The 24,315-nt window shown below is 51.0% G+C and overlaps 3 protein-coding genes across 4 annotated transcripts; 2 read left to right on the forward strand and 1 right to left on the reverse strand.

The window, feature by feature from the left end:
* The first annotated feature begins 387 nt into the window (after positions 1 to 387).
* Positions 388 to 4,127, forward strand: LOC138242747 (uncharacterized). Its single transcript, XM_069198291.1, has 5 exons — positions 388 to 492; positions 2,166 to 2,534; positions 2,606 to 2,737; positions 3,241 to 3,308; positions 3,464 to 4,127. Exons 1-5 carry the CDS (start codon positions 453 to 455, stop codon positions 3,593 to 3,595), a joined length of 741 nt encoding a protein of 246 aa, XP_069054392.1. The 5' UTR covers positions 388 to 452; the 3' UTR covers positions 3,596 to 4,127.
* Positions 4,128 to 9,387: 5,260 nt separating this feature from the next.
* On the forward strand, positions 9,388 to 14,717 carry LOC138242404 (butyrophilin subfamily 1 member A1-like). The gene is made up of 6 exons (XM_069197873.1): positions 9,388 to 9,802; positions 10,731 to 10,781; positions 11,206 to 11,538; positions 11,769 to 12,017; positions 13,036 to 13,071; positions 13,359 to 14,717. Exons 2-6 carry the CDS (start codon positions 10,736 to 10,738, stop codon positions 13,478 to 13,480), a joined length of 786 nt encoding a protein of 261 aa, XP_069053974.1. The 5' UTR covers positions 9,388 to 9,802; positions 10,731 to 10,735; the 3' UTR covers positions 13,481 to 14,717.
* Positions 14,718 to 18,990: 4,273 nt separating this feature from the next.
* LOC107076049 (uncharacterized) lies at positions 18,991 to 23,825 on the reverse strand. 2 transcript variants are annotated; one of them, XM_069198274.1, is made up of 5 exons: positions 23,714 to 23,825; positions 22,422 to 22,772; positions 21,684 to 21,818; positions 20,455 to 20,495; positions 18,991 to 19,859 (listed from the first exon to the last, which is right to left on the reverse strand). In XM_069198274.1, the coding sequence occupies exons 1-5, from the start codon at positions 23,751 to 23,753 to the stop codon at positions 19,788 to 19,790; spliced, it is 639 nt and encodes a 212-aa protein (XP_069054375.1). In that variant the 5' UTR covers positions 23,754 to 23,825; the 3' UTR covers positions 18,991 to 19,787. The 2 variants fall into 2 exon arrangements, with proteins under 2 accessions (XP_069054375.1, XP_069054374.1); XM_069198273.1 differs by lacking the exons at positions 18,991 to 19,859; positions 20,455 to 20,495 and having other exon boundaries at positions 21,141 to 21,818.
* Positions 23,826 to 24,315: the final 490 nt, after the last annotated feature.

The following is a 24,315-nucleotide window of genomic DNA, read 5'->3' on the forward strand; positions in this document are numbered from 1 at the left end:
GGAGTGTGAGGAGGGAACCCAGTGTAACACGTGGGGGGAACATGCAGACTCCACCCAGACAGCACCCCCAGTCGGGACTTGAACCCAGGGCCCTAGGCTGTGAGGCAGCAACACTGACCCCTCTGCCTGCATGCCACCAGCCTGTAAAGTCCTGCTTTACAATCGATAAAGTCCAGGTAAACTAATTCATCTGAAAAGGTGTTTTTTTATTTTTTTATTTTGCAGTACAGCTGTCCACATTGTACGTATTGCATTTTCTGTTTGACTTTGCAGACTGAAAAGCGAGAGAGACCATAGAGGTGAGGCGGGAGAGTGAAGTTAATTGGTCACTGCGGAAACCAATGTCTTCACTCCAAACCCCCTGAGCAGCACATTGCACCCAGAGCAGGGGAAACTCCGCTCTCTGCCCAATCCAGGTCTCGTTTTTCTGAGCAGCAGACACGACGGCCGCGATGGGGGATCTCTGCGCTGCTGCCCTGCTGCTCCTGACCAGTGAGTACACCTCCCGGCATTCTGGTAATGCACGTTTTCCTCTCTTGGAATTATAGTGAAATTCCACCCCCGTTGCACGGCACCGCAACAAGTCCGCAAAACCGCTCACTTGAAAAGATTCGTCTTGAACGATGAAGCCCGATGGAAGGTCATTTTTTCTACGATATTTTATTCTAATAATGTTATGATCGAGCGAAAATGGGGACAACTTGGGGCGGAGTGGCCCGTGGCATTTCGTTACAAGGACGCAAAACACTTTTTCTTGGGTCGCTGTAAGTTGTATCTGGCCTTATTCGCTCGGCTACTTCCTTAAAAAGGGGGATATATTTAGTTCAAAAACCCCCGAAACTCTGGAACGCGTTAAGAGGCCTTAAAACTGAAACTACCGAAATATTTTGTGAAAAATCAACCGAGCATTCCAGCACTTAAGAATAAAGCCATCAATGATAACATCATGTGATTGTTTCATCAGTTGTTGAAGCATTGCAACTACTAAAGGCTTCCTGTTCGAGTATTTATTTATCCAGGAGTGTATATCCACTACTTAAAAACTGCCGAAAAGTCTCAGGTCTGTCACATCCCCTCGAGATGCAACTTCTGTCTCGATGAGAAGCATCACTAAAAAGACAATAACATATCGTAGGTTAAAATGCTAAAACTACCTTGATCGAATAATTTCTTTGGCCGCAGCGGTTCTTAATATTGTCATATTGTTTTTTTTTTTATAATATTATCTTTTACTCGTAATAATACAAACAGAAAATACCAACAAAAGATAATCCAAACATATACTGTAGGACACATACAGAGAGCACAGTATAGTTACTTCTTAAGGCTGTGTGGGGGGCGACAATTTCTCATGAGCGTTATTTTTTTTTTACGAGGAACGATATCTTACTGCCTGTTCATTTGATTTGTGTCAGCTTCGGCAGCGAAGCGAGAATAGGCACAATATCTGACACCCGCGTCGCTTATCATCGTGCTTCGCCGGAGAAAAGGTATTGAATTTTTTAACTTTGAATGAAACGCTGAGAGTGGGACGTATTTAAGGTCAAAGCTCTGTACGGCACCCGTTGTAGGAGACTGCATTCCTAAAGTACTGTTTTTTTTTGTTTTGTTTTAATCTAAAACCCACAACTACAACGGCAGCAATTTCTTTTTAATAATCTGTGGCCATCGAAGGAAATCCGTCGCTATCAGCTCGTAGAGCAAGATCACTCGCACCAAAGGCGATAAGTAATCGAATTAAAAAAACTTAACAACACAAGATGCCTTTGTAATGTGCGCTCTTATTAACCCGCAACTAATTTGTACAGGATTAAATTATATATATATATTTTGTCGGTTGTTGGCTCTAAACGGAAAGTCTCGTCGCCTCACGAGTTCGAGAGAGAAACGTGGAGCTCAGATGTCGATCTATTTTCCTCTATTGCACAAACCATCACATTTAGAAGAGTGAAAAACCAATAGGGTGGGGTTAAAGTATCAATGATAAAGATATTTAAGTAGAATCAAAACATGGCAATTCACTGAAAAGGCCTCCGGTATTCAAAAATGGCCGTGGGAGTGGGTTAATCTGTGGGTTTTATAAGATGGCTGGTTGTCTTGCCCCCAGTTCTAATCGGACTATGTGTGTTGTAGGGGTGTAATGATGTCGTGTGTCGCTGTTACAGTCGAGGCTGCTGCCCGTGGGGGGGTCCTTGTTGGGGAGCCTTCTCCGGGAGCAGTCAGGCTCGGGGACACGGTCACCCTGCCCTGTGACCTGCAGCTCACACACGAGACCACCTGGTTCACACTCCGGAACGGGACCCTGTCTGTGGGGGTCTTCGCCAGCAGGAACCCTGGGGAGCAGCAGGAGCGCCCCTTCACCTACAAGAGGAGACCGGACTCTCGCTTCAGCCTGGTGCTGAACCCCTCCACTAACTCCTCCAGTCTGAGGATTGAGGGGGTCACAGAGACAGACCAGGGGCTGTACTACTGCGCCGCCAAAGACAAGGGAGGAATTAACATCGGAAATGGGACCTGGCTGAGGCTCAGCGCAGGTGAGAGGAGTTTGTCTGGATGCTAATGACCGCCGCTCTGCCTGTTCTCTGATCTTGCTGACTTTGCCCAGGAGGAAGATCACCCTCCCGCCCGCAAGCCCGTGGGGAGTGCAGTACCCTGCCCGAGTGGGTCACCCCCGTGTCCGCCCTCCTGTCCGCCCTGCTGTCCTCTGCCTGTGTCTACTGCCTCTGTCGCGGGAAAGGTGAGAGATTCCACGGGGGGGGGGAGAGACCGCACCGACGCCAGACAATATCGGGGTCACCAATGGCTCCGCTGCCCACTCTTCATTCTCCGATCCGAGAACGGGGAACAGAACCCCGAAATACTCTTAGCAGGGCAGCGTGGGCCCGGGAGACCCCGGGTGGTTGCGTTAGAGCAAACAGGCAGGAGGTGGGCTCTCTGAACCCCAGCAAGCCAGCCCTGTCCCCAGCAGAGAACACACACACACTCTCACACACACACACACACAGACACACATACACACATACACACACACAGAGAGAGCTCTGTCTGCGCACCACCGCCATCGTCCAGCCCAGCAGGTATTAATAACACTCCACAGCGGAAAACCAAGTCGGTTCTTAATTTAGACGTCACGCCTCAGGCTCTGGCGTCGGTTTCGCGGACGCGCGTGTCGAAGCGTAGCGCTATCGCTTCCTCTGCTGACCCTGCCTGCCTGCCTGCCTGTGTCCTCTTTAAATCCAGGGGGTGCAGACTCCGCGGAGCCCCGAAACGAGACCCAGACGAAGGGGAGAAAGACGGCGACGATGCAGGTATTCAGATCGAGAAGCGGGGCTTCACGGGCCCCCAAGCACGACAAGGATATCCTCTGTCGGACGTCTCTGAGGCGGCTGTGGAAAATGTGGCCCGTACAGGCGAGTCCTGTCGTATCCAGATGGTAAACCTCTGACCCTCCGTGTGGTTTCAGCCGGAAGAAGGCGGGGAGCTCCAGTACGCTACGCTGGAGATCCGGGAGGCGCCGAGACGCACCAGGAACAAACCGAGCCAGAACCCGGAGTTCTGCACCTACTCGGATATCATCCACGGTCGGAGGGCGTGATGCCAGGCGGCGGGACGGGCGGTGATCGCTGGGATCTGTGAAGCATTTTAACTGGTATCGTTTTCTGAGCCAAACAGACACCCTCAGCCTCTGTTTCCGAGAAGAGATTCCCCTTCAGGGAATTTTCCTGGGCATTTGGGACGTTGCAGGATTTGATTTTACTTAGCTTGAGTTACGTTTATATATCGTGGTACAGATCGTCCCCAGCAAGCAGAGTGCCCGTCTGTCAGAGTGTGTGCTTTTGGAAAAATAGCCGCTCCGACTGGCAGAATTGTAATTGTAAAAATTCATTTTTACAATTCAGCCTCCGTTTTAATTAAAAAGCGCACCAATGCGATTTTTTTTTAAAATAGGTCCACTTGGATGTTTGCACAGCAGCATGAGCCCGGACCCTCTCAAAGTCAAACGTCCTGTTTTGTTTTTTTTCCACTGAGAGCTGACCGCTCTGACACCTTTGTGCTTTATCTCTGGAGGTATATTAAGAACATGTTTGTGGCTGTAGCTGGTGTCAGTAAACTCTGAAAACCACAGAGCCCAGTTCTGTATTTTAAACCTGCGCAGAGCACAGAGCTGGGGAGAGGTGTGAGGACATCAGAGGTGACAGAGACCTCATCTCTCCCCTCCCCCAGTGTTTCCACTGACAGCGAGACTGCAGGACCTGTGTGTTTGATCTGAGAGGAGAGCAGAGAGGGTGTGGGGCTGTGTGTGAGTGACCGATTCTTCTCCGTGTGCAAAATACATGAGATCACAACACTACTAGAGATGTACAAACCCACAGTTCTCATTTCCTCAACCACAACTATTTGCATCAGTAAAAAAGAGCACAGTTTACTCCCTTTGTGTCTTTGTGTCTGGTTAGTATTTCACTGTTCCTGCTCCGAGTTTGTCTTGTGTGTTGAACGTGACACCGTTCACTGGTGTTACAGAAATGTTTTTATGAAGCAGTGAATTGTCTCTTCAAGCCCACAGCAAACCCTACTGACCAATACTGACTGGACCTGCAGGACACAGTACTGACTGATACTGACTGACCACAGAGGAGCTGAGCTCTGGACCTGCAGGGACACGGTACTGACCGATACTGACTGACCACAGAGGAGCTGGGCTCTGGACCTGCAGGGACAGTGTACTGACCGATACTGACTGACCACAGAGGAGCTGGGCTCTGGACCTGCAGGGACCAATACTGACTGACCACAGAGGAGCTGGGCTCTGGACCTGCAGGACACAGTACTGACCCATACTGACTGACCACAGAGGAGCTGGGCTCTGGACCTGCAGGGACACGGTACTGACTGATACTGACTGACCACAGAGGAGCTGGGCTCTGGACCTGCAGGGACACGGTATTGACCGATACTGACTGACCACAGAGGAGCTGGGCTCTGGACCTGCAGGGACACGGTACTGACCGACACTGACTGACCACAGAGGAGCTGGGCTCTGGACCTGCAGGGACACAGTACTGACTGATACTGACTGACCACAGAGGAGCTCGGCTCTGGACCTGCAGGACACAGTACTGACCGACACTGACTGACCACAGAGGAGCTGGGCTCTGGACCTGCAGGGACACGGTACTGACCGACACTGACTGACCACAGAGGAGCTGGGCTCTGGACCTGCAGGGACACGGTACTGACCGACACTGACTGACCACAGAGGAGCTCGGCTCTGGACCTGCAGGGACACGGTACTGACCCATACTGACTGACCACAGAGGAGCTGGGCTCTGGACCTGCAGGGACACGGTACTGACCGATACTGACTGACCACAGAGGAGCTGGGCTCTGGACCTGCGGGTCAGTGTACTGACCGATACTGACTGACCACAGAGGAGCTCGGCTCTGGACCTGCAGGGACACGGTACTGACCGATCCTGACTGACCACAGAGGAGCTGGGCTCTGGACCTGCAGGGACACGGTACTGACCGATACTGACTGACCACAGAGCAGCTGGACTCTGGACCTGCAGGGACACGGTACTGACCGATACTGACTGACCACAGAGGAGCTGGACTCTGGACCTGCAGGGACACGGTACTGACCGATACTGACTGACCACAGAGGAGCTGGGCTCTGGACCTGCAGGGACACGGTACTGACCGATACTGACTGACCACAGAGCAGCTGGACTCTGGACCTGCAGGGACACGGTACTGACCGATACTGACTGACCACAGAGGAGCTGGGCTCTGGACCTGCAGGGACACGGTACTGACCGACACTGACTGACCACAGAGGAGCTCGGCTCTGGACCTGCAGGGACACGGTACTGACCGACACTGACTGACCACAGAGGAGCTCGGCTCTGGACCTGCAGGGACACGGTACTGACCGATACTAACTGACCACAGAGGAGCTGGGCTCTGGACCTGCAGGGACACGGTACTGACCGATACTGACTGACCACAGAGGAGCTGGGCTCTGGACCTGCAGGACACGGTACTGACCGACACTGACTGACCACAGAGGAGCTGGGCTCTGGACCTGCAGGGAATGTTATCTTTGTATCCGCAAACATTAAGAGAATGCCTTTCACACAAGCTGAGGCAGAGAAATCCAGTTATTCCTCTCTGAATCCGGTCTTATACTTTAAGGTCGTTCTGCCTGTGTGTCTCCAAGTTACACAGCTCAGGCCGTGAACTGGACAGGGAGAACAGAGGGATGGAGCCAGTTCACAGAGGGGGATTATTAGGAGGCCATGATGGGTCAAGACCAGGGGGGGAATCAGGCCAGGACACTGGGGTAACACCCCTACTCTTCTCCAGAGACACCCCGGGATTGTTAATGAGCACAGAGAGTCAGGACCTCGGTTTGACGTCTCATCCGAAGGACGGCGCCTGCTTACAGTCCAGTGTCCCCGTCACTATACTGGGGCATCAGGACCCACACAGACCGCAGGGTGAGCGCGCCCCCTGCTGGCCCCACTCACACCTCTCCCAGCACCAAGTTTTTCCCAGGAGTCTCCCCTCCAGGTACTGACCAGGCTCACACCTGCTGGGCTCTAGTGGGGCTGCCGGTTGTGAGTTGCAGGGTGATGGCACGCCACTCGCCTCTCACCTGCCAGCACTGTAGCTGGTCTTCACTGCCACCTAGCGGTTACACCGGGATACTGCAAGTTTACTTTTGCTTTGAGTGGGAGTGCGCCATCAACTTCGAAGCCTTGTTTTGACGACGTCAGCTGGGTTTGTCAGGGTGGGTATTATTTAAGGTTTAACACGAGGTTTTTGTGTTCCTCGGATGTGCAGTACGATACATTTTAGCCGCATCTGACCTCATTGCCCGCCGATGAGCTTTTTCTTCCCTTAAATGTGTCGTTAACCTGAAAAGAAGTACAGAAACGACCAATTCCACAGTGGAGGTAACATGGCTGTACTGTATATGAGGTGGGGTTTGCAGTGTAGGTCTTAACCAGGGGAAACTGCAGTGCTTTTTACGCAGAGTGTAAAAGAAGCCCCTATATAAATAAATAATAAAAGCGCAATACTGACATCATTGGAAAGAATCCTGTAGTAAGTATAATTGCTTACACTTCTATAGCTCTGGACCTGGACCCTCCAGAGTGTGTGTGTGTGTGTCCAGGGTGTGTGGACAGGACACACCATCCACGTGTCCGTTTCTCACCGTGAGTCTTCATCTGTCACGGTCTCTAACCCCTCCTCTTAAGGGCGCTCCAGCCCTTCCTCGTTCCCTATCATCGTCTGCACCTGTTCCCCGATCCCGTTCCCCCTTAAAAGCCAGACGCGGACCTCCCTCCTGGTTCCTCATTGATTTCCGCATCATGGGAATCCCCGTGGGGGGGGTCCCCGCTGCGTCTGGCTCCGTTATGGTTTTACTCTTCTGCTCCTGATTCCCCTCCCTTCGCCGGTCCCGACCCGGTTCGTGTTTTAACTCCCTGGATGGATCCCCCCTGGCCTTGGACTCTACCCTTTGTCTCCGATTACTCTTTTGGATTTCGCCTAGTTTGTTCGCCCCGGATTCACTCCCCCTGGACACCAGCACTGCACGGACACGCCCCTCCCCGTCTCCAGACCCTCTCCCGCGTATCTTCACTATCCTGGATCGCGTCGTCCGCATAGGGCCCGGAAGGAACTGCTACGTGACATCATCGTTTTCTTAATGTGAGAATGTGCTGAGATCTGGAAGATCGAGGTAAGTGATCCCCAATGCAGCTGGCAGTGAAGGACCACAAATTGTTCTCAGCACCCAAATAAGGCCTTATATGGTTAAAAACGAATTACTTATATTAAAAATGTCATTTACATTTCAAATGTCCTGGGCTCACGTACTGTAAAGGTGGTTTTAAAACGACAGGGGTGTCATCCTCATTGTGCAGCCCATCTGCCGGATAGAACATTGATTTGCACAATGTTGCTTGCTATTTACTGGGGCATCAGGACCCACACAGACCGCAGGGTGAGAGCGCCCCCTGCTGGCCCCACTCACACCTCTCCCAGCAGCAGCCTCAGGTCTCCTCCCAGGAGTCTCCCCTCCAGGTACTGGCCAGGCTCCCCCTGCTGGGCTCCAGTGGGCTGTGAGCTGGGTGAGAGCGCCCCCTGCTGGCCCCACTCACACCTCCTCCAGCAGCAGCCTCGGCTCTCCTCCCAGGAGTCTCCCCTCCAGGTACTGGCCAGGCTCCCCCTGCTGGGCTCCAGTGGGCTGTGAGCTGGGTGAGAGCGCCCCCTGCTGGCCCCACTCACACCTCTCCCAGGAGTCTCCCCTCCAGGTACTGACCAGGCTCCCCCTGCTGGGATCCAGTGGGCTGTGAGCTGGGTGAGAGCGCCCCCTGCTGGCCCCACTCACACCTCTCCCAGGAGTCTCCCCTCCAGGTACTGGCCAGGCTCCCCCAGCTGGGCTCCAGGTGGTGTCTGGTCCAGTATTCCTGTCCTACTGCACAGGGTCCCCAGTCGCTGCACTGGGGAGCAGGTTTAGAAGTTCTTCTCCACTGGAGAAACAGACCCCCTCCAACAAGCCGGCTCTGCCTGGAGTTCTGCCGTCCCAGTACCGACCAGAACTGGTCCCGCTGGGTTCGGGATCTGACTGGATCCAGCTCGGAGGAGGTCATTATCATCATGATAAACTTCAGTTCATATAGCGCCTTAAAAGGTGGCTTCTCAAAGCGCATAATGTGAGCACGCCGTCATCCGTCTTGTCCCTGAGCGACCCAGGGAGCCTGGTGTGGGGTCCCCTGGAGAGACCCCACCCACTGATCTGTCTGGTGCGCATTTTGGGGTTCCTAACATCTGCATAACATCCGGGCTGTGATCCTTTTTGAAGCGCGTATTGACTGTGCGAGAGAGAGAGAGGGGCACAGGGATGTCTGAGCAGAGCCACCCGCCCTCTGCCCAGCTTGTGGTGACGTGACCCCTGACAGAATTAAAACTGAGAGGTCGGACTATAGTGTCACAGTAACCCCTGGACGCTATAGGAACTGATACTTCGATACGCGGTAGCTGTATATAGAGACTGATCTCAAAAAGACGCGGTGTGTAACTTTTCTTGGCTCCCTTGTTCAGGGAATTCTGTGGGAAATGTTTTGTTCAGAGCGAAGTGAAAGTGGAAACGAAGGGCACCGCGCCCTTCCTGACATGTAGATTTTTTTTTTTATTAAAATGTATAAAGAACTTACAAATACAACCAGAGGATCAAAACGGGTACAAGAAAACAAACAGAAAAATAAACAATTAACCGCCAGAGGTAATAAGTAAGTTATGTGATCAAATTGTATTTTTTTTTACATCTATCATATGTTTATTATTTCTCACATTTTTAATAGAATTTAAATAGTGTTTCAGCTCCACCTCAGACGTACTAAAAAGGGGAGTATTGTTAGACCATTTGGATTTATGGATGTGAAATTTACCCAGAATGATTAATAAATGGAAAAAAAAGAAATACAATTCCTGACCAGTAGAAATTCCTTCTCTAACTCCGGACGCGATGAGTAAGTTTAGTAAAGGAATCACGGCGACGGCCGCACTGATTGGACTTTGACAGGTGACATCATTAGCGTCTGATTTCCTGGACTGACATTAAACCTGCCGCTGGTGACCCTGTCCTCTCTCTCTCTTCGATACTTGAAACAACAGCGACAACCCAAAATATCGTTTTTCGTATTTTTGTTGATCGATATTTTTTTTCTGACTAATCAGAAAGTTTAAGGAGAGTTCACCCGTTTGAAAACCGCGACTCCGCTTTTTGCCGGTAAGTGAAATTAAACTTTTTTTTTATGTCCACCGTGTTTTAAGTCCGTCTTTCGCAGTCGACCGAGGAATTTGCGCGTGTAGCTCTAGATCAGGGGAGTGAAGGACTCGGATCTTTTTTGTTTCTGTACACACGAGTGTCAAACAAGTGAAAAACGTATTTTCTCTTTTTATTACTTTTGAGCTTTCGGTTTCATTTCGTCGGCCATTTCATGTCGCTTAATTGATGAGGAATAGCGCTAAACAATTAAGAAAAATAACATCTGTACAATTCCGCAAGCCTTGTCGTTATATATAAACGACTGGATGAGCTCCTCCAGTCAGGACAGGAGGCTCTTCTGTACACAGAGGGGGGTGGGGGTGGGGAACAAGCAGCACGGCTGGGATGTTGACTTCTTTAAAGTCATTTCTAAGCAAGATCAAGTTGAGGTTTATTCTCATACTTACGTGAGTTTCATGAAAACTCCAGAGCGCATCCGTTACACGGTTTGTACATAGCTGCATTCCGTTCAGTGTTCAAAGAGTCGGCGAAAACTATGCACAGGACCAGTTTCTGCAGCCTCACGTCAAGACAGCCGTGTGTTTGGAAAGTCCTATCATCTCTACTTGTCACAGACACGGCGAGAAACACGCGTGTAACCCGGGAAAGCTCATCACCGAACACGGTGTTGTACTTCCTGTTTACAAAAGACAGAACATGTGCCCCGTTAGAATATTTTTTCCCCCAAAACAGAGGAGTGCGAGGATATCCTGCTGTTGTTAAAGTCACTGTGCACGGGACAATATCACTGCATTTACAGTTCAATGTCATTTACAGTATTTGTATAGCATGCAACATTGTGCAACATTGTGCACAGATCAACTATTGTGTTTTTAACAGAATCATTTTCTCGTATAAACCGAGTTTGTTGTTTTTGTTTTTCTGGTAGCTGACATGAGGATCTTTCTCATTCTGCTCATTCTGATGACTTTCCCACAGGGTAAGTAGAGCTAAAAAAGGTTCAATCAAAGTACCGAACTCTTTCGGTTCGGGAGCCCCTCACGATAATGCGAACGCAAGCGTAAATATCCTCTCGCTGCGGAAATCTGAAAGGTGAAATAAAATGCCGATGAAATGGAATTTTACTGGACCTCAGAAATGTCATGGCAAAAAGTCAAACTTCACACCTCCAACATGTTCCGGAGTTGAACACGGTCAAGACGTTCGTATGAATCTCAGAAGTTGTGTTGCTGTGTGTCTCTCTCTCCAGTGTGTGTCTGTGAGGGGGTGTCTAATTGTGTTGCTGTGTCTCTCTCTCTCTCTCTCCAGTGTGTGTCTGTCAGGGGGTGTCTAGTTGTGTTGCTGTGTCTCTCTCTCTCTCCAGTGTGTGTCTGTCAGGGGGTGTCTAGTTGTGTTGTTATCAGTCCCTTCAGATCCTGTCCTGGTGTCGGGGCCGTATGGAGACTCTGTCACTCTCCCCTGTGATGGAAGAGCTGCAGCTCAAATCCCTGAGGACCAGCTCCACGTCCAGTGGAAGACTCCTGACAGACCAGTGCTTGATGTCATCAGTGGCACACTGTATCCTGACCCTGACTATAAGGGCAGAGCTGAGGTGTCCAGAGAGAAGATCGGACAGGGAGACTTCTCTCTCACCATCAACCACACAATCTTCTCTGACGAAGCTGTGTACGAGTGCTCTTACAAAGGAGAGGATGATCTCATGAAGTTCCTCAATGACATTAAAGTCACCCTCACAGGTATCAACGTTTCCTTTTTAATTTGACACTCAGCACATCATTAATAAAAGAGTGTGCCCCCCTCGTCTCTCTGTATGGGAGCTCCTGCCTCTCCTGGTGCCGGAGATCAGGGTGTTAAACGCTATCCAAGCTCTTTTTCTGCACCAGAGCTGCCACCTTGATTTCCAGGACAAAATCGCAAAACGTGTTTGTATGAGCCTGATGACGTTCTCCGTCTTCACTCCCCTCAGTGCGAAGAGAAAACCGCAGTGCAGCAGCTGGGGCCGATGTCTCTCTGCCCGTGTTCGCGCGTGAGCCGGTGGAGGTGCTGTTTAACGACACTGAGGTGTACCCCAGGGGTACAGTCCCTGGACAGCACGTCTCGGTCCGGAACGGCACCCTGACGATTCACAGAGTTACTCCAGCACATCAGGGCATCTACACCGTGAGAGACGAGACAACCAGGCGGACCATCAGCAGTATCAGAATCACCATCAAGGGTGAGAGGATCAACTGTATATCTTTCCTTCCATTCTTCAGTATGTGTGAACCAAATTCAATTCAAAGGTACGAGTGAGCTTGTAAAGACATTCCTTCTCTTTAACAGTCTAATACATTGCACTCATTAGAAATATTGTTGGTATTGCGACTATATTGACTAACTTTGTCCTGGTAAAAAGTAAAAGGACTTTTCTGTGAATCTATCCACTTTTTCTGACAGCCCTCTCCAGCACAGGATCACAGGGGGGAGCTGGAGCCTGTCCCAGCAAGCAACAGGCACAAGGCAGGGTTCACCCTGGACAGGACACCAGTCCATCACAGGACACACACACACACACACACTCACACACCCTGGACAGGACACCAGTCCATCACAGGACACACACTCACACACCCTGGACAGGACACCAGTCCATCACAGGACACACACACACGCACACACCCTGGACAAGATATCTTAACCTACAAGTTAACCAGCTTAACCCAGTTAACCCACCAGCCCGTCTTTGGACTGTGGGAGGAATCTGGAGCCCCTGGGAGAACACCATGTGAACTCCACACAGACAGCACCCCAGAAAGTGAACTCACGATCCCTGCTCTAGGGCCACATGATAACCAATGCGTCTTGATATCGCTAACATTTATGTACTGGTAAAATACGGAGAGTAAGATGGCTTCAATTCTGTTTTACTTATGGCTCAATGCCTAATAATTCACTACCAGTAATATAGATTGTAGTCCCATCTCTTCTAATTTCTAATTGTAAAGATGTGATTGTGATTGCCCTGTATCATGACTGCAGCAGTTAGGAGTACAGCACACCAAGATCCTGATTAGTGATGAACAAGAAACTCTTCTCCTTCAGGACTGCAGTCAGTAATCCGCAACTGAGGGCAGGTGACATCCCCAATAGCCAATTAAGAGATTCAGTCAGTGATCGGTGTGAGAGCACTCATTTCACGACTGGCCTAAGTTACAGGGTCAGAATGTTCACACTGTTACCTCTTCTGCTTTCAGCACCAGACGACGAAGATGCGTCGCACCAGCAAGATGGTGAGTGTCTCATTTAAAACACCTTTTCCTTGGAGAGTTTTAGTGTATCATGATGAATAGATATGTGTAGTAATCACCATTCAATAGAACAGTTCCGTTACAACAGGACCTACAGTCCCAGCGCAGTAGAACAGTCCTGTTACAATAGGAGCTCCAGTCCCAGTGCAGTAGAACAGTCTGTTACAATAGGAGCTCCAGTCCCAGTGCAGTAGACCAGTCTGTTACAATAGGAGCTCCAGTCCCAGTGCAGTAGACCAGTCTGTTACTGTTGCTGTGTTTCCCTGCAGACTCTGACCAGGGAGACAGGTCTACTGCTGTGATAGCAGGTGTCCTGGGAGCTGTAATAGGTCTGGCAGTAGCAGCAGGAGTTGGGATCTGGAGGTGTAGGAGGAGGAGGAGGAATCCGTAGGATGGACCACCACCAGGAGGACAACAGCCAGCCCAGGATGGGGAAAACCCAGAGACTGTTCCTCTTCATTAACAACCAGGACCAGCTGACCACAGGTGAATTGTTTGATCAGAAGAAGAGATCATCCAGAGATCAGACAGAAGAACTGAGGGAGTTATCAGACACTGAGGACAGACAGACTGCAGTCTGGACAGGAGCTGAGGGAGTTATCAGACACTGAGGACAGACAGGAGTCCAGACACTCGGGGCTCCTGGAGGGACTCATTCCTGCTCAGTGTGTCTGTCAGACTCCGTCAGCTCTGTCACTTTCTGTGGTCTGGAACTGTGGATATGGACACCGTGAACACCTGTGAAAAGATCAGTATTCTACCACTGTGCAGGATAAACACTAGAGAATGAGAATTAAAACCCTTCTAGTTCTCTGTGGAAAACACTTTCCTTTGCAAACTGCTGTTAAAGGACGGGAGCCCTGATCAGACCCCAGTACTGGGCCTCCAGCTTCAGCTTCTGTGAGGTTCCTGTATCATATTTGATCATATTACACCTGTCTTTGTCATCTCTCATACAACTGGCACCTTCTGTGCCGTTTAAAACTGTGAACACCTGTGAAAAACGTGCACTACCAATTGTGTGTGATAAAGACCACAGAATGACAACTGAAACAGCGTTTTCGATTTTCTATGTACAACGTGGGTTTAGAAAGGAAAGTGTTTAAGATCAGGAGTCCTAATCAGACCCCACTACAGGACCCTTCTGGCAGGATTATCTTCAGCTCATGTGACACTTCCTGTATCTTTACATCATTTCCTGCAGTAAGAAAGGAGGAAACCACATTTACTACAGATTACCATCCAGATAACTAATTGCCAGATTTTTCTCGGGGGTAATTTTGGTGCTGTGTGTTTTATCAATTATTTTCAGAGCCACTACATATTGTGCATTTATATCACAGGATATAAACTCATTATCTGTGAGTAGATATTCTCTCTCCTCAGTGTGTGTGTGTGTCAGGATATACAGTACAGGCATTCTCTCTGCAGGACTGGACTGTGTCTCTCTGTCTGAATAATGCCAATTGATGTATTTAAAACTTCTGTGTCTGTTATCTCTGGGCTTCTCTTCTCACTATTTGTTTTAAAATGTGTAATTTCTCCCCTTGAATCTTTTAAATTGTGTTGAAAATATAAATGCAAGATGGTTGGGTAAGAATGTGAAATCTGAATTTTTACTGTTTGTTTTTTTTAATCTTTTTATTTTTCTATCGATAAAATTGTCATAAATACACTTTTTTCTCTTCTGGCTCGTTGAGGGCTGTTAATTTACATTCATTTTCATATAAATGAAAAACCATGTTAAATGTGAACTTTTAATATCCACATTTTCCCTACTTTTTTAAAAGTTTTTTAAAAATATTTTTTCCATCAATAAATTCGTCTAACATGTCTTACTCTCTTAAACTGTAATATGCACTGCAATTGTGTTCGTATAAGTCCTCACAGTGTTAGAAACTGCAGTAACACACAGACCTGCAGGGTTTCTGGAGATCTCTGAATCCTCACAGTGTGAATATCAACAGCACTGATCTCTCTGAGCCACTTGGGTTAGAAACCACAGTAACACACACAGACCTGCAGGGTTTCTAGAGATCTCTGAATCCTCACAGTGTGAATATCGACAGCACTGATCTCTCTGAGCCACTGGGGTTAGAAACCACAGTAACACACACAGACCTGCAGGGTTTCTAGAGATCTCTGAATCCTCACAGTGTGAATATCGACAGCACTGATCTCTCTGAGTCACTGGGGTTAGAAACCACAGTAACACACAGACCTGCAGGGTTTCTAGAGATCTCTGAATCCTCACAGTGTGAATATCGACAGCACTGATCTCTCTGAGCCACTGGGGTTAGAAACCACAGTAACACACACAGACCTGCAGGGTTTCTAGAGATCTCTGAATCCTCACAGTGTGAATATCGACAGCACTGATCTCTCTGAGTCACTGGGGTTAGAAACCACAGTAACACACAGACCTGCAGGGTTTCTAGAGATCTCTGAATCCTCACAGTGTGAATATCGACAGCACTGATCTCTCTGAGCCACTGGGGTTAGAAACCACAGTAACACACAGACCTGCAGGGTTTCTAGAGATCTCTGAATCCTCACAGTGTGAATATCGACAGCACTGATCTCTCTGAGCCACTGGGGTTAGAAACTACAGTAACACACAGACCCGCAGAGTTTCTAGAGATCTTTAAACTTTCAAACAGTTTTTTTTTAAATACACACACATAGAGGCTTATAATCCAGTTATAGTCGAGGCACTTTTACAGAATAAGAAGCCTTTAATTTTCGACTTGGGTGGGGCTCTTGAAGAAATACTTTATGGTTACTCAGGGTTTTTATGTGCCTAATCGGGATAGCTCCCTCAAACAGTCAACCCCCTTAAATAGATGATCACCTCACGCATCACGTTTGAAGTTTAGTTTCTTTAGAGAGCACATCAATAATGAATAGTCGCTGAGACCCTACATTGGGACTGTGCGTTTTGAGGTTCCCGGATGTCACCAGCCGTAGTAGGATGTCGCCCATGTGATTACCAGGTGTTGGCCACTGGAGGCCGCCAAATACGCCGCCTCTTCGACTCGTGAGAAGTGGCTGAGATCGTTAATCGCGCTCACCTGGACTCACTGATTGGTGCACACAGTGAGGGAGGAGTGCGCGTTTTCACAGGCGCTTCTGAGGAGCTTTCCCGAAGCAAATGATCTCCGGTTGAAGGTCTACCAGCTAATCACACCTGGTCAAGGTGATTTTGGGCTCTTTCGCAGTCTGGGCAGATGCTGTTTTTTTTTTTTTTTTCAAGCTGTGTCTTGAGCCTGTGACTTCCAGTCTACAGGACAGTGGGGGGTCAGTACCTGTTTTATCATTCTTCATGCTGAACGGATGCTGATGGTACTGCGAATCGCCTGGTGTTTCCCAAAGCCCTGAGAGAGAATCTGTCTCCTTAATTAAGGTGAACTCCTCGCACGTATACAGTGCTGTATATATTGAGAACACTTCTCATCTCCCACTGGAGTCCAGTCCCACCTCAGAGAGAAACACGGTGATTGTTCTGTACCAGCAACCCCACCTGGGAGATGCACAGCGATCGTTCTGCACCAGTGACCCCACCTGGGAGATGCACAGTGATCATTCTGCACCAGTAACCCCACCTGGGAGACGCACAGCGATCGTTCTGCACCAGTGACCCCACCTGGGAGACGCACAGCGATCGTTCTGCACCAGTATCCCCACCTGGGAGACGCACAGCGATCGTTCTGCACCAGTATCCCCACCTGGGAGACGCACAGCGATCGTTCTGCACCAGTCGCCCCACCTGGGAGACGCAGAGTGATCATTCTGCACCAGCAACCCCACCTGGGAGACGCACAGCGATCAGTCTGCACCAGTGACCCCACCTGGGAGACGCACAGCGATCATTCTGCACCAGTGACCCCACCTGGGAGACGCACAGCGATCGTTCTGCACCAGTGACCCCACCTGGGAGACGCACAGCGATCGTTCTGCACCAGTGACCCCACCTGGGAGACGCACAGCGATCAGTCTGCACCAGTAACCCCACCTGGGAGACGCACAGCGATCGTTCTGCACCAGTGACCCCACCTGGGAGACGCACAGCGATCAGTCTGCACCAGTAACCCCACCTGGGAGACGCACAGAGATCGTTCTGCACCAGCCGCCCCACCTGGGAGACGCACAGTGATCAGTCTGCACCAGTAACCCCACCTGGGAGACGCACAGCGATTCTCCTGCACCACTGACCCCACCTGGGAGACGCAGAGCGATCGTTCTGCACCAGTAACCCCACCTGGGAGACGCCCAGCGATCGTTCTGCACCAGCGGCCCCAGCTGGGAGACGCCCAGCGATCGTTCCGTCCCAGGACACCTGTATGAACAGAAACCCAAGCACTTTTGTAGGTGTCCTGGGATCTTTAATGAATGATGGGGTGTAGGACAGAGGCAATAGTGCCTCCTACTGGCCCCCCAACTACATCCACCTGTGAGGACTTTGGCCGGTCTCGCCTGAGCTCTTGCGCGCGAGTTGTTATTGGACTGGTCGGCGGCTGTGAAAGCACTCCCCGACACTGAGGGTGAGCAGGCGGTCAGTGCGTCCATTTATAGCCGGACACGGGCTCAGTCCCCAGCTGGGGGTTGGGTTGCGAGGGGCGGGCAGGTGTCGAGAAATCAGGCGCGCTCTCTTCGAGAAGAGACGCGGCCTCTCGCAGGAAGCGGCTCGGCGGCTTCGGCGGCGCAGAGAAGGCTTGCAGACATCTCGGCTTCGGGACCCGCACCCCCTCGTCAGGAAACCCGTGGTTCTCCGATGCGTTTCGGCGGCTTGATTGAGGGGAGGGGAGGGGGATGCTGGTAAACCGTTCATTTCAGCCGAAGTACAGCTATGGGGAGGTTTAACGCGTGCTTAATATGGCCAGCAGCCACATCACCCTGCAACTCCCCACTGGCAGCCCCACTGGAGCCCAGCAGGGGGACCCTGGCCAGTACCTGGAGGGGAGACTCCTGGGAGGAGAGCTGAGGCTGCTGCTGGGAGAGGTGTGAGTGGGGCCAGCAGGGGGCGCTCTCACCCTGCGGTCTGTGTGGGTCCTGATGCCCCAGTATAGTGACGGGGACACTGGACTGTAAACAGGCGCCGTCCTTCGGATGAGACGTCAAACCGAGGTCCTGATTCTCTGTGCTCATTAACAATCCCGGGGTGTTTCTTGAAAAGAGTAGGGGTGTAACCCCGGCGTCCTGGCCAAATTTCCCATTGGCCCTTCCCAATCATGGCCTCCTAACAATCCCCCTCTCTGAACTGGCTTCATCCCTCTGCTGTCCTCCCCACTGATAGCTGGTGTGTGGGGAGCGTTCTGGCGCACTGTGGCTGCCGTCGCATCATCCAGGTGGGGCTGCACACTGGTGTTGGTGGAGGGGAGTCCCCATTACCTGTAAAGCGCTTTGAGTGGAGTGTCCAGAAAAGCGCTATATAAATGTAAGCAATTATTATTATTAATTATTATTAACCTTCTTCAAAGACCTCTCCGGGCAAATGGTGTCTCATTTCACCTCCGAGGGTTGCGATCTCCCCCTGCGTTCTCAAAGAAGGGTTTGAGAAACCGATTGAACATGAGAACGAATGGCGACAAGCAGCTGCAGGTCACTTTTTACGGGACAGCAAACAGTTTTTTGTTGTTGGTTTTTGTTTTGTTTTGTTTTGGTACGGAGAGATTCATGCAGCGAATAAAACATTTTAAAAAAAAAGGCTTATTGGTGGCACGAGAGGGTTTTTTTTTTTCTTCTGCACCAGCCGGAGGCGCAGAGACCTCTTCCTGTGTGGTTCTCTCCTTCTGCGATTGTTCTGCTGAAAAGCCGCCCTTTCCCAGCACTGCGTTTCTGATGAAGTCTGCTCTGCGGGCGCTCAGAACCGAAAACACCACGACTCGCAGCGTGAGACCGGAAAATGATTTATTATGGTTGTTGGTTTTTTTTTTAAACTGAAACCAAAGAGCTTTGACATCGCCACACAGGACAGTGCATCAATCCTTCTGTTGGCGCTCATAAGCCTGCTTCGTGCACGCTGTTCTTTTCGGCGTCGGTCCGGCGCTCGGACTGACTGCCCGCTGGAAATATAGAAAAAAAAAATAATAATAATATCGCGATTTGAGCCTGACGTTGAACACAACCGTTATAACCGTGCGATCGATCCCGCTGCTAAAAAAATAAATAAAACTGCAAGTCTGCTTAAAGATCATGTAGGTATTGTGTGGCATTTGCGCGATCAGGTGATGATCACCCAGGGGATCTGCACATGGCGATGACTGAACATCGCGTTTGCACGTTGGTATTGCACATTACCAGTAAGAGCGAGGCCACTTTCTCAGAATTACGCGAACACATGCCGTGCGTGTGATCACCCCCTCCTTCATGATAACAGCACTGCACTTCCGTCGGGTGCAGAAGCCCGTGTTTTCAGTGGGCCTGGGCCGAGCCGGACCGGTGCCCGTCGCGATCATGCAGCTGAACGCGCCCCTGAGCTGATCAAGACGTGCGGCCGGCGCGCGTAGTGTGTCGTGACTTCACGCGTGCCGTGGGGTCGGTGCTTCTGGCGGGCAGGCGGACGGAATTAAAACACTTTCTCAGCACAACGCCAACAACAACAACAACAACAACAACAAAGCGCTACACGCAGAGGCCCGGACCGGGTCCGGCTTGAACCCCAGGTGCTGCTAGCGGGGGTCTCCTGAGGCCGAAGTTTCTCAGTTCCTGGGCCGCCGGGGCTGAGAGGCGAAGTTGAGGTTTTCGGACTGCTCCCGGCTGGTCTCCTCTTCCTGCGGATACACGACACGGGGCGTCAGGGCACCGGGTCTGCCAACGGCGGTTCTGGGACTTCTGGCGGCTTACAGACCAGTGCGGTCATTTAAGGAGTGACCGTATTGTACGGGCCGATCCCGACTCCCAGACTGTACTGGAACTGTACTGGGCTGACAGGCTGCCCTGCTGGGAACCCAGTGGCACTTTGGTGTTTATTTTTCCCCCTGCTCGGAAGTTGAAGATCTTACTCGCCTTTGGGACTGCCGCATTACGAGATGCGAAAGCTACAGGACTAATCCTTTCTACTGGAAGGCGATCGTCTGCGAAGGCTGATCTAATCCCACTCACCGCTGACGGTCCGATTGGTCAGGTATGCACCAGTACGGACCAGTTCGGTGACCGAGAGCTCGGCTCAGCAGTTCTTGGGTGGGAAATCCCCGCTTTTTGCTAAACGTTTCTATTGCGTCCTCTATGTAAATGTCAAACTGAGGAGTTGCGTAGTTATCGAAATTTACATCCGTGTTAATTTGCAGAACCCCTGCAAACTCATCAAAGTCGTTCAATATCCTCAATTCCATTAACGGCAACTGAGAAGGTTTAAATGGACAGTACCCGCACAGCGATGTCATATTGTCCCCTTCTCTCCGGAATACCTGTTAATGAAAGATTTCCATTGTTAGAATCCATACGGCCTGCATTTTCACCTTCAGGATCAACGGGCTCTCCTGTCTCACTCACGGTCACCTGTGCTGTGCTTACTCTGGCCTCAGTCTAGGTCTAAGTATATGAACTATGTACCCTCTCTAGACTATTAAACTAACAGAAGCCTGGCACATTACACTGGCCTTGACCCGCCAGTGTGTGTGATCTGTGTCCAGGCTCACATCTGTGCCCAAATTCACATCTGTGTCCAGGCTCACATCTGTGCCCAAATTCACATCTGTGTCCAGGCTCACATCTGTGCCCAAATTCACATCTGTGTCCAGGCTCACATCTGTGCACAAATTCACATCTGTGTCCAAATTCACATCTGTGTCCAGGCTCACATCTGTTTCCAAGTTCACATCTGTGTCCAAATTCACATCTGTGGCCAGGCTCACATCTTTGTCCGGGCTAACATCTGTTTCCAAGTTCACATCTGTGCCCAAATTCACATCTGTGGCCAGGCTCACATCTGTGTCCAAATTCACATCTGTGTCCGGGCTAACATCTGTTTCCAAGTTCACATTTGTGTCCACGCTAACATCTGTTTCCAAGTTCACATCTGCTTCCAAGCTCACATCTGTCCAGTGCGCAGCTTGTGTCCAAGCTCGCATCTGTCCAGGCAAGCAGCTGCCCAAGCCAGCAGGGAGCATCTCTCCCTCAACCCGCAGGGGAAGGCAGAACTCCCGCAGGACAAGAGAACCAATCAGACCTCTCAACGGCTGCCACGCCCCCACTCTCCTGACTACTGAAACCCTCTCCACAGCGCCTGCCTTGCTCAGTGCCGGGTGTCACCCGGCGAGCTCGACCTCTGCCTTTCCTGCCGGCGCTTCCCTCGCGTGTGTCTCTCCTGGTTTTCGAACAGCGGCTTACCTGCCGGGATCACGTCTTCGGCTCGCTGCCCTAAAAGCGCTCCGCTCCGTGACTTGCGTGACGCGAGCTGGCGTCTGGCCAGGCCAACATCTGCTTCCAAGCTCACACCTGTCCCGTGCCCAGGCTGGCCAGCTGAGCTGACAGCTGCTGGGGAAACGGACAGGTGGTCTCCCCCTCCACCCCACCCCCCACCCCGTCATCGCACAGAAGGCGCGGATTTGTGAGCGGCTGTCGCCCAGCGGAGAGAGGAAGAGGGGCGGCCCCACCTCTCCCGCGGAGGAGGATGAAGAGGACGCAGCAGGACGAGGCCAGGGCAGACAGAGGGACGGCCGACAGCAGCACGATCAGGCAGGGCAGTCCGATTTCGGGGTGCTGGGGCTCCCTTTCCTTCTCTAGTGATCCTAAGCAGACATGACAAGGGTCAGTGTTGTTCAGATTCCAGGAGAATGACTTAATGATAGCATCACCATGCTGAAATGCAGATGCCGGTCATTGTTTTAGGTTTCACGTCTAAACTGACCTTAATTGGGAGATAAGAGTCTGCTACTTGGATACGTACACATAAACCAATAACTCTTCCCTCAAGAAAGTGAATTTCTTTTCAGTTTTACTACCACAGGGACAGAAGACCAGTCACAAAGGAGAGGAGGCATTCAACTCGCCTAGTTACTTTGGTCATTAGTAGTTAATTGATCCCAGGTGCTCACCCAGCTGTGTCTGGAGAGAAGCCAGGGTATCGGCTTCAACCACAGGGCTGGGCAGCTTGTTCCCCACCCCCACCCCCCTCTGTGTACAGTAAGGCCTCCTGTCCTGACTGGAGGAGCTCACCCAGCTGTGTCTGGAGAGAAGCCAGGGTATAGGCTTCAAGAACAGGGCTGGGCAGCCTGTTCCCCACCCCCACCCCCCTCTGTGTACAGAAGAGCCTCCTGCTCTCAGATATAAATGCATTTTGTTTTACTTTTCATTGACCTGTGCCTCCACGAGGCAAAAGCGTCTGTGCTCACCTGTTTGCAGTCTGGTGCCTTTTCCTATCTGGATCTCTCCTCTGTCTCTGGCGGCGCAGTAGTACAGCCCCTGGTCTGTCTCTGTGATGTTCTCAATCCTCAGATCAGGAGAGGCAGTGGAGGGGTTCAGCACCAGGCTGAAGCGAGAGTCAGGTCTCTTCGTGTAAGTGAACGGGTTCTTTCCTGGGTTCTTGTTGGCTAAAACCACCACGTGCAGCGTGTCGTCTGGGCGCTGGATCAACCAGGTGGTCTCATGGTAGAGCTGATGGTTGCAAGGCAGGGTGACGACGTCCCCAGCTCGGACGGCCATCAGCGTGGAGCCTTTCAGATGGCTTTCTGCTGTGCAGGCACCTGGTGCGATTGGAGAGCGGAAAATGACTTTTCTGGGTCATATCAGGGGATTGGTGGGGGTGGGGGTGGGCATGGCGGCAGGGTGGTGCAGGGGTCAGCATCGCTGCCTCGCAGTGCTGGGTCCCTGGGTTCAAGACTGGACATGGAGAGCTGTCTGGGTGGAGTCTGCATGTTCTCCACGTGTTGGCTGGGTTTCCTCCGTGTGTGTGTGTGTGTGTGTGTGTGTGTGTGTGTGTGTGTGTCCTGTGAGGGAGTGGTGTCCTGTCCAGGGTGTGTGTGTGTGTGTGTGTGTGTGTGTGTGTGTGTGTGTGTGTGTGTGTGTGTGTGTGAGCGTGTCCGTCCTGTGAGGGAGTGGTGTCCTGTCCAGGGTGTGTGTGTGTGTGTCCTGTGAGGGACTGGTGTCCTGTCCAGGGTGTGTGAGTGTGTCCTGTGATGGACTGGTGTCCTGTCCAGGGTGTGTGAGTGTGTATCCTGTGATGGACTGGTGTCCTGTCCAGGGTGTGTGAGTGTGTGTGTGTGTGTGTCCTGTGATGGACTGGTGTCCTGTCCAGGGTGTGTGAGTGTGTGTGTGTCCTGTGATGGACTGCTGTCCTGTCCAGGGTGAACCCTGCCTTGTGCCTGTTGCTTGCTGGGATGGACTCCCGCTCCCCTGTGACCCTGGACTGGAGAGAGCTGTCAGAGGAGACAAAGTCAACACTCTGCTGCATCAGGAATCGGGATCACCACCTCTGCAAACGACTGCTGATCCACAGCTTGACAGCCTGACCGCTATTCAGTGTCACTGCCGGAACCAGATCTCGGTTTCCCCGTCTTCAGAACGCGAACGGAATCGCCCTCTGGGGCCCACGCGCGCTGAGACACACCCACGCCCCAGCTCTGCCGTGTTTCTGTCAGGAGTGGGGGCGGAACGAGGGACCGGGCCAGGCCGGGGGGGTACTCACAGAGCAGGAGCAGAGCAGTTCCAAGGTTGAGGTCTCCCATCTGGGACGGGAGACGGGGCTGATCAGACAGCTGTGAAAGAACGGGTCCCCTTGAGAACGCCCGCCGTCGCTGGTCGTGAGACAGGTCTGCGTGTGCGCGCGTGTGTGTGTGTGTGAGAGAGTGTCTTGAGGACTGGAAAACGAAAAGAGGCTAATGAGATGAGTCTGTTACATCAGTCCGTCAAAAAGCCCTCCCCCTCCTTTAAAAGCAATTTTCACACAGAGTGCACTTCTAGAAGATGTGTCGCTTACCGGAAAAAAACAAAAAAACAATTGCATCTTAGTGAAGGTGTTAGTTGTGTATAATTCTAATGACCAGAACAAACTGCATTTTTAAATAAATGTGTAGTATATATACTCTATATATGAGTATGTACTATATATACTGTAGTACTGTACATGTGTGTACTATGATATGGAACTATAATGGCAGAAAATGAACAGGTGGAAACATACCACATGAAAAACTGTTTTTCATGTCCCTGCTTCTGAGCTAATTGTGTTCGGGTTTATTGTTTTTATTGATTTGTAATTGTTATATTCGCTGTTTTCCAATAGAAGGG

Source organism: Lepisosteus oculatus, chromosome 14, assembly GCF_040954835.1.
Source record: "Lepisosteus oculatus isolate fLepOcu1 chromosome 14, fLepOcu1.hap2, whole genome shotgun sequence".
NCBI lineage: Eukaryota > Metazoa > Chordata > Actinopteri > Semionotiformes > Lepisosteidae > Lepisosteus > Lepisosteus oculatus.